This window comes from Molossus molossus, unplaced genomic scaffold, assembly GCF_014108415.1.
Source record: "Molossus molossus isolate mMolMol1 unplaced genomic scaffold, mMolMol1.p scaffold_m16_p_11, whole genome shotgun sequence".
Taxonomy (NCBI): Eukaryota; Metazoa; Chordata; class Mammalia; order Chiroptera; family Molossidae; genus Molossus; species Molossus molossus.
Genome location: NW_023425346.1, coordinates 105,739,323 through 105,755,831, shown reverse-complemented (window position 1 = coordinate 105,755,831; position 16,509 = coordinate 105,739,323). Strand labels below are relative to the sequence as shown.

Genomic DNA, 16,509 nt, shown 5'->3' with positions numbered 1-16,509 from the left:
GACGCACCCCTCAGAAAGGAAGCTCTCAGGGAAAGCGCATGGCAGGAAGTTGTGCCTATCATCATTCTAGCTGCAGGTACAGAATTCTTTCTTTTTTAATCCTCATCAAGGATGTTTTGCCATTGATTTTCAGAGTGGGCGAGAGAGACACACTGACTGGCTGCTTCCCGTGCAACCCCAGTCAGGGCCAGGGACAAACCACCACTGACCAGAACTGAAGCCACGAATCCCTGGTCCGCAGGCCGCTGAGCCAAACCGGCCAGGGACAGGTACAGCACTTTAAACATCAGAGAGATACAGGGCACGTTCAGCCTAAAAGTTTTTATCTTTCCCTATAGTCAAAATTTCCCTTCAACGTCACTCAAGAATTCTAGTATTTCTGAAGAACTGAGTTTAATATCACAGAAGACTACAATTACTGTTATTTAACTGAGCTCATCCCATTTGAAATTCCAACTTCATACATCTAATTGTTCATGTCAGCAGGCGAGACGTGTACCCGCCTCACACTGCCCACCGCACCCAGAAAAGGACATGGCACAGCCCCGTGCCCGTGCCCACCTCACACTGCCCACCGCACCCAGAAAAGGACATGGCACAGCCCCGTGCCCGCCTCACACTGCCCACTGCACCCAGAAAAGGACATGGCACAGCCCCGTGCCCGCCTCACACTGCCCACTGCACCCAGAAAAGGACATGGCACAGCCCCGTGCCCGCCTCACACTGCCCACTGCACCCAGAAAAGGACATGGCACAGCCCCGTGCCCACCTCACACTGCCCACCGCACCCAGAAAAGGACATGGCACAGCCCCATGCCCGCCTCACACTGCCCACTGCACCCAGAAAAGGACATGGCACAGCCCCGTGCCCGCCTCACACTGCCCACCGCACCCAGAAAAGGACATGGCACAGCCCCGTGCCCGCCTCACACTGCCCACCGCACCCAGAAAAGGACATGGCACAGCCCCGTGTGCCCGCCTCACACTGCCCACCGCACCCAGAAAAGGACATGGCACAGCCCCGTGTGCCCACAGTAAGCACCGTCCAGTCTTCCCTTTGGGCATTTTCTAGAGCCGAGCAGAGCAGGGGGAAACTGGAAGACGATCTCTCTAACACCCACATCATGTTGTAAAATCCCAACTGCAAGACAAAGAAAGCATCTTGGTTTAGATGCAAAAATAAGTTGTACGGAAAGGCACCGAAGGGTTGACTTACGAGCTGTGTTCTTCGTCTTTATCACGTAACTTAGCAAATTAAATAGAAGGTCAAGTCATTTCCGATCTTCACGACATTGTGATGAACACTAATTAAAGTGGTTAGAATAATAAACAAAATGACACAAGTCCACTGAGATGTAACCATTTCACACCGACGTGGTGAGAAGTGTAACCTACAGCACCTCTTTCTCACCTATTTCCGCACCTGCCGCCTCCTGACCTGGCTCGTCGCTTAGTCCAGACACCATGGGTCTGACACGCTGGCCGAAGGCTGACCCACCTCCCAGCCCCCACCTCTCCCACCCCAAGACCAGGTGTGCAAAGGCCTAGGTTGGGTGCTTCTGCTGGGCTCACGGGTTTATGCCGAGGTCACTAACAGTCCCGGCTTCTAGAGGACACCCTCTCGGAGCGTCAACGAGCCCCCCTCCTGAACTGCCCCCTTGGCTTTCGGGACACACTCTCCAAACTCTGCTCCGACGTCCACGCCCCTGCCAGCCCCCCCCGGCCCAGCACAGAGGGCAGCCCCGAGCACCGGCCTCCCCGCTCCAGGCTGAGGGTGGCAGGAAGGCCGGGCGGGAAAGCCCACCTGCATGCTAACAACTCCCACCTCTTTCTGCTCATGTTCAGGTTCTCCAGCTCTGACCTGGAGCCCCAGGCCACACCCCTGACCGTGGTCTCAGCACCCCACCGGGCTGGGTCACAGGCATCACAGAAACAGGGCTCCTGCCACCGCCACCGTTGTGCCACCCGCTTCACCCACAGCCTCCTGCTTCAGGGTGCCAGCCCTCCCCGGGGACCCAGCTTTGACTCCTCTCCTTTCTCACAAGCGCCATCCAGTCGTCAGCACACACACCTGCACCCCGTCCGTCGTTCTCACCAGTGACCCTCGGTCCCACCGCACAGCCCCTCCCCCGCCGCCACACTCAACCCTCTGCAGTTTTAAAAGAAGATGCTTCTGCCCTGGCAGGGTGCTCAGTGGTTAGAGCATCGGCCCATGGACCGAAGAGTCATGGGTTCAATTCCAGCCAAGGGCACATACCTCGGCTGTGGTTCGGTCCCCAGCCCTGGTTGGGGTCATGCAGGAGGCAACCAGTCCATGTGTCTCTCACACACTGCTTTTCCCACCCCCACTCTATCTGAAGATAATGGAAAAATATCCTCGGGTGAGAATTTTAAAAAATAAAATAAAATAAAAGGAGATGCTTCTAAAACCAAAGTCAAATCCTGTCCCTATCCTGCTCAACCCAAGGACCTCTGCCACGTGGCCTGCCCACCCGTGAGCCCCCCTCCACCAGGTCCCCTCTGCTGCAGCCTCGGCAGGGCTTCCTGAACTCCAACAGGCAGCCCGCCCCCGCCGCGACCCCTGCTGCTGGGCACCTGCGTGTGCCCTTCCCCAGCTGTCCCGGGCCTCCCCAGAGGCCCTGCCTGCCTACACAGCCCGCAGCCTCGCCCACCCTCCGGGCTCACAAAGGCGAGGGCACGCAGGCGTCCTCCCTGTCCCGTCTTCTCCCGCCAGACCGCTGTCCCCGAGGGCAGGTGCTCCGCGGCACTGGCAGGATGGAGAAATGACGCTCTACCGGCTCCACCGCACAGGCTCGGCCGGGGCTGACTCCTGGCAGGAAATCCTCGCAGCCCAGCCGCTCTGGCGGCCGGGGCCCACTGCCCTCCTGCCCCACCCCACGCCCGCCACAGGCCCAGGTCACGCTGGCCGCACTTTGCTGACCGGCCGAGCTCCACCTGCTCAGCGATGGAGCAGAAGCAGGGCACAGGCGCTGCGGGCCGGCTCGCAAACATCCCGCACGGCCTCCGCAAGGCGGGCGGCCCCGGCTCCGGCCCGCTCCTGCTCAGCTGCACCGAGCTCACCGCTCCACAGCCCCTCCTTCCTGACAGCGGCCGCACGGTGAGCATCCCCCTGAACTGGTGTGACACTGCCCGGCCATCACAGACGCGACACGTAGCCCCACACAGCGGCGCTGTGCCGTGACGCACTGCTTCAACCCCAGGCAGGAGCGCGCTCCCTGCAGAACGTTTGGGAGTCTGCGGGTTCTAGATGCTTCCATATTCTAACGGCCCAACAAGCATGACACCCACACTCCAGTGCACAGCGTCCCTGCACCTCACGCACCTCGGGTGCTGGCCCTTCCCCAGGGTGCTCCCATGTCAGCGGACAGGTGAGGTCAGTGCCCTGGCCAACAGGAGGAAGACAAGGGTCAACTGATTTGTTGACAGCTCGGGAACACCATAAAGCCTCCAATCCTGACAGTGACATGTGCTCGAGACCCCGCAAAGGAACCCACAGCACCAGCTCACCCCTGGACTTGCACACAGACATCATGAATTATTAGAAGGCAGACAATACGGCTGCTGGCTTAAACAACCCCAAAAGTCAACAGAACTAGGGGTCGCAGGCTAGACTTAAGATACAACTGCAACCACTGAGAAACGTCTGCATCCCAACGATAAACGGTGAGGGACACACAGGAAGATTCGCTTCCAAAACAGTAAAACAAAACAAACGACCAAGTAAACCGTGACACGCACACACAGCTTGGGAGGCAGCAGACACCTGCAGTGGTTAATTACACTCACCATCCAAGCCTAATTTCTAAATCTAAGATTTCACTCTTGCCACACTTCTTGAACTTTCCCCATTTAGGAAAAGGATGGTCCTTCAGAGCTACATACTACTGCTCATTCCAAGTGACTTTATACTCAACTGAAACCTGCAGCGGCACGTCCACACTGGCTGCCTCCCTGCCCACTTTCTGTCTGTCACAGTGAGTCTACCTTTGGGCCAGGCCAGGCCAGGCCTGTTCCTGCAGCCTCAGCATTAGCTTGATCTCCCAGGATAACGTCTGCTCTGTTTTAGGCGCATGGAAACCATCTGTGTAAGAGCAGAAGGCTCCTTCTGCCCATCCTGCCTCGGGGTGAAATTCAGTTCATCATACAAGAGTCATGGAAACATGGATGACATGCATATTTCTGGAAACTTAAAACTGGATCACATCTTTTAGATTGCAATACAGATCTCCAGCAGAAAGGTGCCCCTGCCCCAGTGTCATGAGCTCACACATGTGTGTGTGCATGTGCATGTGCACGCGCCTGTGTGCATGCTTGTGCGTGTGCGCGCACCCGTGTGCATGCTTGTGCGTGGGTGTGCACATGTGGGTGTGCACGTGCCTGTGTGCATGCTTGTGTGTATGTGCGCCCGTGTGCGTGCTTGTGCATGTGTGTGTGCACCTGTGTGTGCACACATGGGTGGGTGTGCGCCTGTGTGCATGCTTGTGCATGCGGGTGTATGTGTAGTGCACCAGTGTGCATGCTTGGCATGTGCATGTGTGCGCGCCTGTGTGCATGCTTGTGCCTGTGTGTGCGCCTGTGTGCATGCTTGTGCATGTGTGCGTGCCTGTGTGCATGCTTGTGCATGTGTGCATGCACATGTGCATGTGTGCGCCTGTGAGCATGCTTGTGCAGGTGGGTGTGAGCATGTGCGTGTGTGCGTGTAAGAGCCACATATCTTCATCCCTTCACGGCCCCTGTTCGCCCCCGAGGGCAGACCTGCTTTCGGGCAGGGGTGCCCACCAGACGCTGTGATTAAAGCAATGAAGCAAAGCCCCGCATGGTGTGTTTTGCTGTACCTTCCACGCCGACTTTGGGTCGCTCTTTTGATGTCTTTGTTGCCATTGGCCTGGACGCCCTAGTGGAAATCTCAGTCTTAAAGAAAAGAGAGTGAAAACAATTAATGGATGCATCACCTAGAGATGCCACGAGCAGAGACAGGATCCATGCTCGCTCGAGGAGCAGGAAATGTCACGAGGTCGTCCACACCGGGAGAGGGACCAACAGGGACTCGGAGCATCTAAGTGCTCAAGGCCTGAGGACTAGAGGGAGGCTGAGCCCTCGGCTACCTCCGAATTTGGAATTCCATCTTTTGTGAGGTCCCGAAAAGGCCAGCGATCTGCCAACCAAGCTCGACTCAACCTCTGCTGCTACACGCCTAGTCACACCTAATCACACCTAGTCACACGTGTGGGCAGCTGTGAGCACGAACCAGAGCACACAGCTGGTCCCATCCCTCCCCCCACTGGTAGTTCCTGCCTCGCCATCTCCCTTCACTGGCCACAAGGGCTCCTGCCGGCCTCCTGGCCTCCACCCCACGCTGCGCCTGTCCTCCCCGGGCTGCCTGGATGTGCTCTCGGAAGTGCGAGCTGGATCGTGAGAGGTGGGGCGAGTCTACCCTCCCTCGGCTGCCCACTGGAGAAGGTGGGGTGCAGCCTCCACCGCACCCCAGCCACAGGACGCTGCGGGCCCGACAGGCCAGGCAGGTCTTGGCCTCCTCTCCCTGCTGCCTGGCCACTCAGTCCTCCCAGACCCATCTGAAGTGCACTGTCCCCCTTCCGATGACCACCACACCCCTTCAGAGCCCACGCATCACAATGGCAAACGAAGCTTTGAGGAAGGAAACCCAGGGTCTAGTGGGGAGACGGGGACAGTGCACCCCAGCTGCGTGTCCAGGCAGTGACCCCTCAAACCATCACTCCCAACAAGTGCCCCGGCCCTCCGGCCTGCAGCCTGGCCACGCCCTCCTGCCTTGGGCTAGGCGAGACCCGCAGTCACTGTTCCCAGAGCCACAGGTCTGCGTCTGTTAAACCATTTCTACAGCTTACCTCTGCTTCGGCTTTGGAGTCTTGGAAAGGCCCATCTGGCAACTTCTTAGACACCTCTCCGGAGCTTGATGACTATAAAAACACGTATTTTTCTTCAAATTCTGAACTTATTCAAGCCTGTCACATCTAAACAAGACATCAGATGCAAGGTGCTTCTTGACGACAACCGCGAGATAACCGCCTGTGTCCTGCTCCAGCTCTGACTCCTGGGGCTGTCAGCTGCCCGGATCCCAAAGGGCCACCTCGATCCCTCCCGCCCGGACAGAACTGGGGCGGCACTCATGGCGGTGCCTCTGGGGGACTGCGGGGCAGCTCTCCACACAGCAGCCAACCTCTGGGAGCATCCCCGTGAGACCCGGGGACCCGCAGTGGGGGAGGGGGAGCCACTCCTGTCACAGCTCTGAGAGCCGGTCCCTTTGAGATGGAGACTCCGACTCTGCATCAGAAAAGTACCCTCAAAACACACTACAGGAAAACTGTGAGCACCACCGCACACCTGATCAACCTGAGACACCTCGATACACCGTGAGCACCACCGCACACCCGAATCAACCTGAGACACCTCGATACACCGTGAGCACCACCGCACACCCGATCAACCCTGAGACACCTCGATACACCGTGAGCACCACCACACACCCGATCAACCTGAGACACCGCGATATACCGTGAGCACCACCGCACACCCGATCAACCTGAGACACCTCGATACACCGTGAGCACCACCGCACACCCGAATCAACCCTGAGACACCTCGATACACCGTGAGCACCACCGCACACCCGATCAACCCTGAGACACCTCGATACACCGTGAGCACCACCGCACACCCGATCAACCCTGAGACACCTCGATACACCGTGAGCACCACCGCACACCCGATCAACCCTGAGACACCTCGATACACCGTGAGCACCACCGCACACCTGATCAACCTGAGACACCTCGATACACCGTGAGCACCACCGCACACCCGAATCAACCCTGAGACACCTCGATACACCGTGAGCACCACCGCACACCCGATCAACCCTGAGACACCTCGATACACCGTGAGCACCACCGCACACCCAAATCAACCCTGAGACACCTCGATACACCGTGAGCACCACCGCACACCCAAATCAACCCTGAGACACCTCGATACACCGTGAGCGCCACCGCACACCCGATCAACCCTGAGACACCTTGATACACCGTGAGCGCCACCGCACACCTGATCAACCCTGAGACACCTCGATATACCGTGAGCGCCACCGCACACCCGAATCAACCCTGAGACACCTCGATACACCGTGAGCGCCACCGCACACCCGATCAACCCTGAGACACCTCGATACACTGTGAGTGCCACCGCACACCTGATTAACCCTGAGACACCTCAATACACCATGAGCACCACTGCACACCCGATCAACCCTGAGACACCTCGATATACCGTGAGCACCACCGCACACCCGAATCAACCCTGAGACACCTCGATACACCGTGAGCACCTCCGCACACCCGATCAACCCTGAGACACTTCAAAGTGGAAGAAGAGGAATAATCACCGAGGTGTCCTCTGTGAAGACAGAAGCACGGTGCCTGCTCACATTTCAACAACTAAATGTCCTCATCACATAATCATGACGGGCCGACGACATCGGCCGCCATGACCCTGCACAGACTCCCCCAGCCCTCGTGCACCCAGCAGTCCCGAGGTGACAGGGTGCCGGGCCCACCGATGTCCTGGTCCTTCACCCCCACAGGTCACTCTGCTGACCTCAGAGCACTTCACACCCACCATTTCACCTTTTCTCTTTGTTTTGGTTAATTCTCACCCGAGGATGTTTTTTCTATTGATTTTTTTTTTTTAGAGAGAGGGAGGGACACTGATGTGAGACACCGAGATTGGTTGCCTCCCAAAGGACTCCAACCAGAGCCAGAGATAGAACCTACAACCCAGGTACATGCTTTGACCAGGAATTGAACCCAAGACCCTTAGGTCCACGGGCCCATGCTCTAACCATGGAGCCAAACCAGTCAGGGCCCATTTCACTTTTTCTTCACAAACCCCAGAGGGAGGCTGAGATCAGCATCGTCTAAGCTGGACAGAGTCAAGGGGAGGCGAGCGGAGGGGATCCCGCACCCAAGCTGCCGTCACAGACAGAAGGGGGGACTGGCTTGTCCGTCTCTCTGGTGGCCCAGCTCTGAGCAGGAACACGGTCCCCTCACTCTGGCCTCACACACTCACACAGAACCGGCGTCTCACTTGGCTCCCCCAGGCCCCACGGATCACCTGCGAACCTGCGCTTCAGATGGTCTGTCATCAGGAGCGCACCCCAGCCCCAGCAAGCGCAGTGACAGCGTCACCCAGCCCGCGTCCGGCGCACGGTGGGACACACCGGCACATGCCAGTGCCTCAGAAAACGTGGGTCACTGATAAGCACTTCGTCTTAGCTCTCTGGAAAGAACAAGACACGGATGTCTCTGCATTTCTCAGACTCCTGCAGAACCCTGTCCATGACATCTGCCATGGGGTACCATGCTCCAGGCCCGTGGGGACCCTGAGGCTCCCAGAACACAAGCTCGATTACGAACAAACCAGTGTCCAGTGCCCAGGCCGCCCGCAGGGCAGTCCCACCAGCCCACCGACCCGTGCGGCACCCTGAGCACTGCGCCCCGAAACCAGAGGGCTGCCCCCAAGGAAGCGCCGCTCAGGCCTCGCCCCTCACCACCTGCACGGCACTGGGACTGACCTCGAACCTTTCCAGCCCTCAAGTCCCTCCTCCTAGCAGCTGGAAGCTGGAAGACCCCAACCTTCTTCCCAGAACCCCCACGATCGCAAGGTGTCCTCATGAGAGCAGGCCGCAGCAGCGCTGGCCCTGCCGGGACACCTGCACCGCCGGGAGTGACCCCAAAGCGACCTGCACGTTTAGAGAACGTTGGAACCAAACCAATTTTCTGGTCTATCCCAAGTTTATCTGAACATGTACTTAAACAAGAATTGGAAACGGAGGCTGACCGTTCTCACCCACTAACGCCTGAAGGACTCAGGAGTAGCGCCATCCTGAGGGGCGCCACCGGGCCCACAGGCCCCACAGGCCCCGCTGAGCCAGCCTATGAGCGCGCTCAACGGGGTCCCAGTGCTCCACAGACTCAGGGGGACACCAAGCGGCAGCAAGTCTGAAGTCACCCAGCAGAACACTGGCGTCTCTTCCAGCTTCCACTGGGACTCCAAGACTCCCGTCGTTTAAAGTTGTCAACTAAAAAACCAGTTTCCAGCCCCGGCCAGTGTGGCTCCGCAGTTCGAGCATCGGCCTGCGGACTGAAGGGTCTCAGGTTCGATTCCTAGTCAAGGGCACATTCCTAGGTTACAGGTTCAATCCCTGGCCAAGGCCGGGGCATGTGCAGGAGGCAGTCAATCAGTGTGTCTGTCACACCAATGTTTCTCTCTCTCTCTCTCCTCTCCCCCTTCCACTCTCTCTAAAAAAAAATCAACAGAAAATATATCCTTAGTTGAGAATTAACGACAACAACAAAACAGTTTCCTAACCACACTCTAATAAAGACAAAAACCATTTCAGAAAAGACCACAAACTCTAAGCTAGAGGCTTACGTTTTCAGAGGACTTTACCTTCTTCTCTGCTTTCTCATGTTCTCGGCTCTTCGCCTTGCTGGGGTCCCGGGCTTGCTCCCCGTCCCTCGCCCTCCGCCTGTCCCTGTCCCTGTCCCTGTCCCTGCCCTTGTCCCGCTCGCGCTCCTTCTCCCTGTCTTTCCACCGCTCCTGTTCTTTCCCCGCCGCGTTCTTCCTCTCGCGTACGCGGTCCAAATCCCGGTCCCGGTCCCTGTTGGCCCTGTCCCGGTCCCGGTCCCTGTTGGCCCTGTCCCTGTCCCTGTCAGGCCTGGCCCTGGCTCTGAGCCTCTCTCTCTCCTCATCGCGGAACTTGTCTCTCTCGGGGTCTTTCTGTCGGTCGCGGTCATTCTCTCGGGTCTTCTCCTTGTCCCCGCCCCTCTCTCTTGATTTACTCTCTTCCTTCAAGTCTTCTTTCTGTTTCCGATCTCTGCTTGTACTTCCCTCGTTTATTTCGGAATTACTTCTACCCTGAAAAAAAGTCAGACAATAAGACCACTTACAAATGTCTGCACCTGAACTACAAAGACTCACTGTCACGCTGCATGGCGTCACCGCGTGGTCACCTCTTTCTCCCTGGGCGCCCTGGGCTCCTCCTCTCTCGCATGCCGGCTGTCCGCGTCCTGAGGCCTCGACGTCAGGGAGGCCCTGCCCTTCACGTCCCCCTTCTCTCCAGCCAACACTCTCTTCACGGCGTCCTCACTGGACAGCTGCGGCCCCACCGGCAGGAGATAAAAGGGGGTGAAAATGGCTTCAGGCAAAGGGCAGCGTTCAAGGCAGCTCACTCCACGGACGCCCTCTACGTGAGAGGCGGAGACGTGCAGAGGGCGTGCTGTCACCACAGACTACGCTCAGCATCTGCCAGGACCCCCCACCAGCGCTGCGGTCAACAGCAGAGCCCACCCGCACTAAACAAATGCCGCTCCGAGTGCTGTTCAAGGACCCCCCAGGAGTGCCCCCCACTTCCCACGGGGTCAGGCGGCCAGCACGCAAGGACCTGAAGGAAGGATCTAACTCACGCCAGGAAATGAGAGTCCTCCGCAGCACCTGCCCGCCAGCCGGAGCCTGGGCACACCTCCGTTCAGGGTCCCCTCACTCACACACACACGCTCTCCATAAGGAGGCACTAGAGCCCAGACCACAGACACACTGGGTACTGGCCGAATACAATGGTTCAAGGGCCATGTGCCAGGCAACACAGTGGGGCACCACCCAGCCTGGCAGGAGGACAGGCTAAGGTCTGGCAGCTGCAGGGAGGGAACAACCAGGGCCGCAGACCGGCGCGGGCGCAGCAGAGGAGGGCACTGAAGGACAGGGAGTAGCCGCGGGTCTCGAGGGGCCTCTGGGCTATCTGCGCACCCCGCCAGACACAGGAAGACTCCAAGGGCTCAGCAGGGAAGACAGGGGTCAGATTTGCTTTTTAGAGAGAGGAGCAACGTGAAGGGTGCGGGGTGGGGCTTAGGGACAGAGACACCCCCTCTTAGCCCACCCCCCACACCAGCAAAATCAGCTCTGCATCTCCCAGCCGATGAGCTAGATGCACACCGGTGAGGCTCACCACTCGGCCACCCCGCTGCTGCCATGGGCAACGACGGAGGTCAGCCCAGCGCAACCCCCACCAGGTGCAGCAAGGGCTTTAGTAGCTGGCCCTGGGTAAACAGTCCAACTCCACTCCCTTGGGGGCTGCCCAGCTCCCACAAAGAAGGCAGGTCCTGGGGATGACCTTCTCCAGCATCCCAGCAAACAGGGGTGGGCTGGATCTAACCAGAGAGGCCACACTTCCAGCCCACAGCACGGACCTCAGGAAGTAACAGGTCCCGTCCCGGTGCGACTGGGACAGGGCTGCTCCGAAGGCAGCCCAGCTCTGCGAACAACAACCAGGAGAGGAGGAGGGAGGGGAGGGGAGGGGGGGAAGGGGGGAAGGGGGAGGAAGGAGAGGGGGAGGGGGAGGGAGGGGGGGAGGGAGGGGGGGAGGGAGGGAAGCAGACACCAGATGCAGGAAAGGCAGGCAGAGAACAGGGACGTCCCATGAGCCCAAAGAAGAGCAGCTCCTCCGTCCACCTGGGCCCAGTGGGAAACGCCCGGAAGGAGGCCCGGAAGGAGAACACTGAAGCCTGTAGACCTGGCATGCGTGCCTTCCCAGTTCTGAGGTGCCCCCGGCACTCCACGCTCCAGGGTAGGTGGGATCAGGGTCCAAGCGCAGCACTCAGAGCCCCTTCCCCACCCTGCCCCCAGGCTGGCGAGGCCCGGCACGCACTACCTTGCTGAGGCAGCACTTCCCGATCCTCTGCAGCAGCTCGTTGGTCCTCTCGGGCTCGTGCCCGGCCACGATCCGGGCCGGCTTCGCCGACACTGGCTCTCCTGAGACCAGCACCACCACGTCTATGGCCTTCTGCAGGAAGCTAATTTTTCCATCTTTATCCTGAAAGATTTCCATTTAAAGTACAAATAATAAAATACTTCAAAAAACTTTGCATTACCTTTAGTATGTTCAATAGGCAGTTATTGTTTGCATACAAAGCTATTTCAGATGTCAAATTTGAAAATACTGCCCCTCTATAACGAAACGAAACAGTTCAGCAAAGCTGTTAATGTCAGTGATGTTCTGTGCACCGCTGCCCCAGGTCCCAGCGAGAGGGGTGCAGTCACTGCAGGCGAGAGGCCGAGATGGAAACAGTGCACCGCGAGTCCCGGGTCACTCAACCCCCACTCCACCCACAGTCAGCACACAGATGCACACGCCATGGTACACAGCTTACAAATCCCATTCATTAGGCCATGGGGTGGGGCCCCTCAAACCGACCTTCACATTCTCTGACTTCATCTCGGCGTCCGTGTACAGGCCCTTCATGAAGCCAGTCACCCGAATCACCTTCGAATCGGAAAGCAAAGCCATGGTCAGCACCCTCGGGGAGCCTCTGCATCAGCCTCATCCACCGAACCCCACGCCTCCAGGCCGTCCACACCTGTCCGACCCACGATCTGATTCGTGGAGTCCCTCGCAAACACGTCTACCACGTGTGAGGCCTTGTACCAGACAGAACCCGGCCTGGCTGTGGGTACAGGTACCGTTACAAAGACTTGCAGGGTGACAAGGGAACAGGGGACAGTACCTCATCCAAACTCAGGAGGGGTGAGGGGTGGCAGGCAAGGCCTCCCAGAAGTCAGCTCTGACTGAGACCGGAGGCTCACAGGAGAAGAGCCGGGGGAGGGGTGCTGAGGTGTGCGCACCAGGCTACGCGGACAGTCCTGGAAAGGGCGGGGCCACGAGGGCGCTATTCCCAGGATCAAGATGTCTGGGGCAGGAGGGGCCGAAGCCAGGGCCAGGCAGGGGCCTGACTCCGATGGCCTTTGAAGCCATTCAGGAATATGGGCCCAAGGACCACAAGGAGGCCCTGTGAGGTGCAAAAACAGGGGACAACATCTTACAGGGTCCCTCGGGCCCACGGGAAAGAATGGAGTCCAGAAAGAAAAGGGTCTCAGCCTGGTTTCTGAAACTAGATGGAAGTTCTTTCTCCCTCACTGTGCTCCTCACTCCTGGGACAGAGCATGCTCCGGGCCTGCCACTTCTGCTCTCTCACCTTCCTCAGTAGCCCGCACCCCAATGACCCGAAAGCCAGCTCCCTGCCCTCCACATCCCCACGCACGGCAGGCCGGCTCCCCAGCGCTCTCAGAATGTGGGGGGTTGCTGTCGAGTCAACACAATGGTAACAATGGCATTTCTTAAAAGATGTTTTCATTGATTTTTCAGAGAGGGAGGAAGGGACAGAGAGATAGAAACATCGATGTTTCTCTCTCACATGGATCGGCTGCCTCCTGCACGCCCCCTACTGGGGATCAAGCCTGCAACCTGGGCACGCGCCCTGACCGGGAATTGAACCAGGACCTCTCCGTCCATGGGCTGGTGCTCAATCCACTGAGCCACACCGGCTGGGCAGTAACATTTTTTTTTTTTTTTATCCTCACCCGAGGACATTTGTCCATTTTTTTGTTCAGGTAGAGTGGGAGGGAGAGAGAGGAACAGAGAGAGAGAGAGAAACATCGACGTGAAAGGGACACATTGAGTGGCTGCCACCCGCACAACCGACCAGGGCCGGGGACAAACTGCAACCAAGGTACGTGCCCTTAGCGGGAACCGAACCCGGGTCTCTCTGGACCGCAGGCCGACGCTCTAACCGCTGAGCCAAACCAGCCAGGGCAGTAACATTTTTTAATTAAACAAAAATATGTATCAGACTGCACAGTATGCAGTAAGGATGAGCATACCTACGTGTGTGCGTCCCATGTGGAAATAAAGCGTATTTATTACTAGAGGACATTTTTTTTTAAAAAAAAAAGTCCCATGCAAAAATCAACTGCTTCTCTGAGACCCAGCTGCAGTCAGCTGTTCGTCAAGCTTTCATCTCTCATCACACTCCGTGTGAGCCATGCCTTCGCTTCTCCCAAGAAAACAGGTGGATATCAGGAGCATCTTGCACTGTGTATTCCTGGGAACTTGCCATTTGGTCTCTTTTGAGGTTTTCCCAGTTCCCTGGCAGTTAAAATTGTGAGTAATAATTTTAAATGTCAAGAGACATTAATATCACAACATCAATGCTTAGGAAAGAGGCAAAGTTAGTTTAGCTGTGGCTAAAATACTAAGAGGGTGACTTAAATACAACACTCAGGGGCGGTAAAGAATTTCCATACAAGGCTCTGCACGTATTACCTGAAAATGTTTCTAATATATCTGCCCAGGGGTACCCCAGACCCACAGGAGAGGCATGTCCCCACCTCCCTTCCTGACTCTCCATTCAATGGACAGACAGGACTCACAAGAAGGTAAAAGGGTAAGGCGGTAGTCGGCCAGGCTCCCATCCTGGTGACTGACCTGTGCCCTCCTGGGTTAGAGGACACTACCTGCTGGCTTCACAGGACGGAGGTGATGCAGCACACAGCTGTGTCCTTTCCCCACACACTGTACAGGAGGAGGTGGAGGTCAGACAGCCCTTTGGGTGTGGGTGGGATTCCAGGGAGTTTTAAGCACAATTGGGGTTTTTACACAGAGACACATATTATAAACAAAGACAGCAGAAGTGAGTAAAGCAGTCTGTAGAAGAGTAAGATACCCAACCTGCTGGAAAGAGTGAGACATGACTTCGAGGACGAACACGGGTGAGATCAGGAGCCCCAGGAAGTCTGCAGGTTCAAGCTGAGTCCTAACTCCACAGAGCACGCCCAAGTTCAGTGCCCATCCCTGGCCTCCATGGAGATGGGCGCCACCACCTGAGTTACCAGGAGTCTTGACAGGCTCCAGGTAACAGTGAATGTCTGTGTGCACCTTGTGTGTACTGTACCCAGTGCAGCTCACCTGGGACATGCCAACAAAGCTTCTGTCCCTGTCCCTCAGGAATTCACCTTCCTTCCACTGGGGAAAGTTACAACCAATCTCAGCCGAGGCAGGCGGTGCCACTGGCCAGCAGTACTGACCTGCTCTTTTACAGCTTCCCCTCTCAGGTCCCCTACCACCTCCTTCAGCAAATGCACCCACCAGTACTCATTACACATCCAACATGTGGTGACCACTGTGCAGAGCCCTGTGGAGGAAAACCCGGGGTGGGGGGGTGCGGTGGGGATGAGTAGTAATTTCCTTCTTCCAGGATTTCTGAGCACCTTCCACTTGCTAGGCACTGAAGGGGGAATACTGCTCTGGCAGGGGGAACGGAAGGGGTGCGCTAACAGATAGCGGCCAGGCTGGAAAGAAGCAATGACCAGGAGACTCCCCGGAGAGGTGGCCCTGGACGATGGGTGACGAGGGCGGAGCACGGCTGAAGGGGAGGCACCGCGGAATTTGGGCCCCGGGTCACCCCTCGGCCGGCAGGCCAGGCCAAAGGCGAGGTTCTGTGGGCAGGGGGCTGTGCACCGACACGCCAGGCCGGATACAGACGCCGGCCCTCATTCCGGCCCGGCGGACGACCCCCGACCTCGACCCCGGCCCACATCGGGGCCGGACCCTGACCCCGGACCTGCACCCGGGCCCCGACCCCCCACCTCGACCCCGACCCACACCCGGGCCAGTACCCTGATCCCGGACCTGCACCCGGGCCCCGGGCCCCGACCCCGACCTACACCCGGGCCAGTACCCTGATCCCGGACCTGCACCCGGGCCCTGACCCCCACCTCGACCCTGGCCCACATCGGGGCCGGACCCTGATCTCGGACCTGCACTCGGGCCCCGACCCCCACCTCGACCCCAACCTACACCCGGGCCAGTACCCTGACCCCGGACCTGCACTCGGGCCCCGACCCCCACCTCGACCCCGACCCACACCCGGGCCCGGACCCTGACCCCGGACCTGCACCCGGGCCCCGACCCCCCAACTCGACCCCGGCCCCGGCGCGCACTCTCGCCCGGCCCGGAGCCCACCTCCGTGATGATGTCGTGCAGGTAGCGGAACGGGGGCTTGCTCAGCAGCTTCTCCGTCAGCGGCGGCTTCCGAATCACCCTCCCCAAGGCCTCCTGCGTCCGCTTCACCACCGCCGCGTTCATGGCGGCGCCGCCCGCGGCCCCGCCGGCCCCACAAGCCCGAGCCCCGCTGCCCTGCCGCTCCGGCCTGGACGCGCCGCCCCGGTTCCCATCCCACAGTGCACCGCAGTCCGCCACGGCGCGTGCGCGGGGCCGCGGGCACTCGGTAGCCAGGGCAGCGGGGCCTTAGCAACGGACGCGGCCCGGCGCCTCGGGCCCCGCCCCCGGCTGCGCGCGCACGCCGGGCTGGGGTCTGCGGAGGAGCCGCCTGGCCTCCGCGTGCAAGGCTCGCGCCCTCTCCCCGCGCCCGCGGCGGCCCGGGAGGCGGGTGACCGCGCCGGCGTAGAGGTGACCGCCCCAGGAATGCTTAACGGCGACACGGCTCCCAAGATCAGGGTTGCTTGTCTCACAGATTAGATTCCAAGGCTCCTGGACTAGGCTCAGAAAACGGATCGAAAATGCCCAGTCCTGTTACTTAACCGGCTTCTTGCACAAACAGTCAC

General features: G+C 58.6%; 1 protein-coding gene across 1 annotated transcript in view; it reads right to left on the bottom strand.

Annotated features, from left to right (window-relative positions):
- The window catches only part of TRAF3IP1 (TRAF3 interacting protein 1), a 57,354-nt gene extending 41,324 nt beyond the window's left edge, over window positions 1-16,030 (bottom strand). Inside the window, exons 1-8 of the mRNA XM_036253374.1 lie at window positions 15,886-16,030; window positions 14,971-15,077; window positions 12,305-12,373; window positions 11,762-11,923; window positions 10,068-10,211; window positions 9,505-9,972; window positions 5,886-5,957; window positions 4,857-4,932 (exon numbers count right to left, since the gene is read on the bottom strand). Of these exons, the coding sequence (XP_036109267.1) occupies window positions 4,857-4,932; window positions 5,886-5,957; window positions 9,505-9,972; window positions 10,068-10,211; window positions 11,762-11,923; window positions 12,305-12,373; window positions 14,971-15,077; window positions 15,886-16,030 (1,243 nt within the window). The remainder of the gene's footprint in view (window positions 1-4,856; window positions 4,933-5,885; window positions 5,958-9,504; window positions 9,973-10,067; window positions 10,212-11,761; window positions 11,924-12,304; window positions 12,374-14,970; window positions 15,078-15,885) is intronic.
- Window positions 16,031-16,509: the final 479 nt, after the last annotated feature.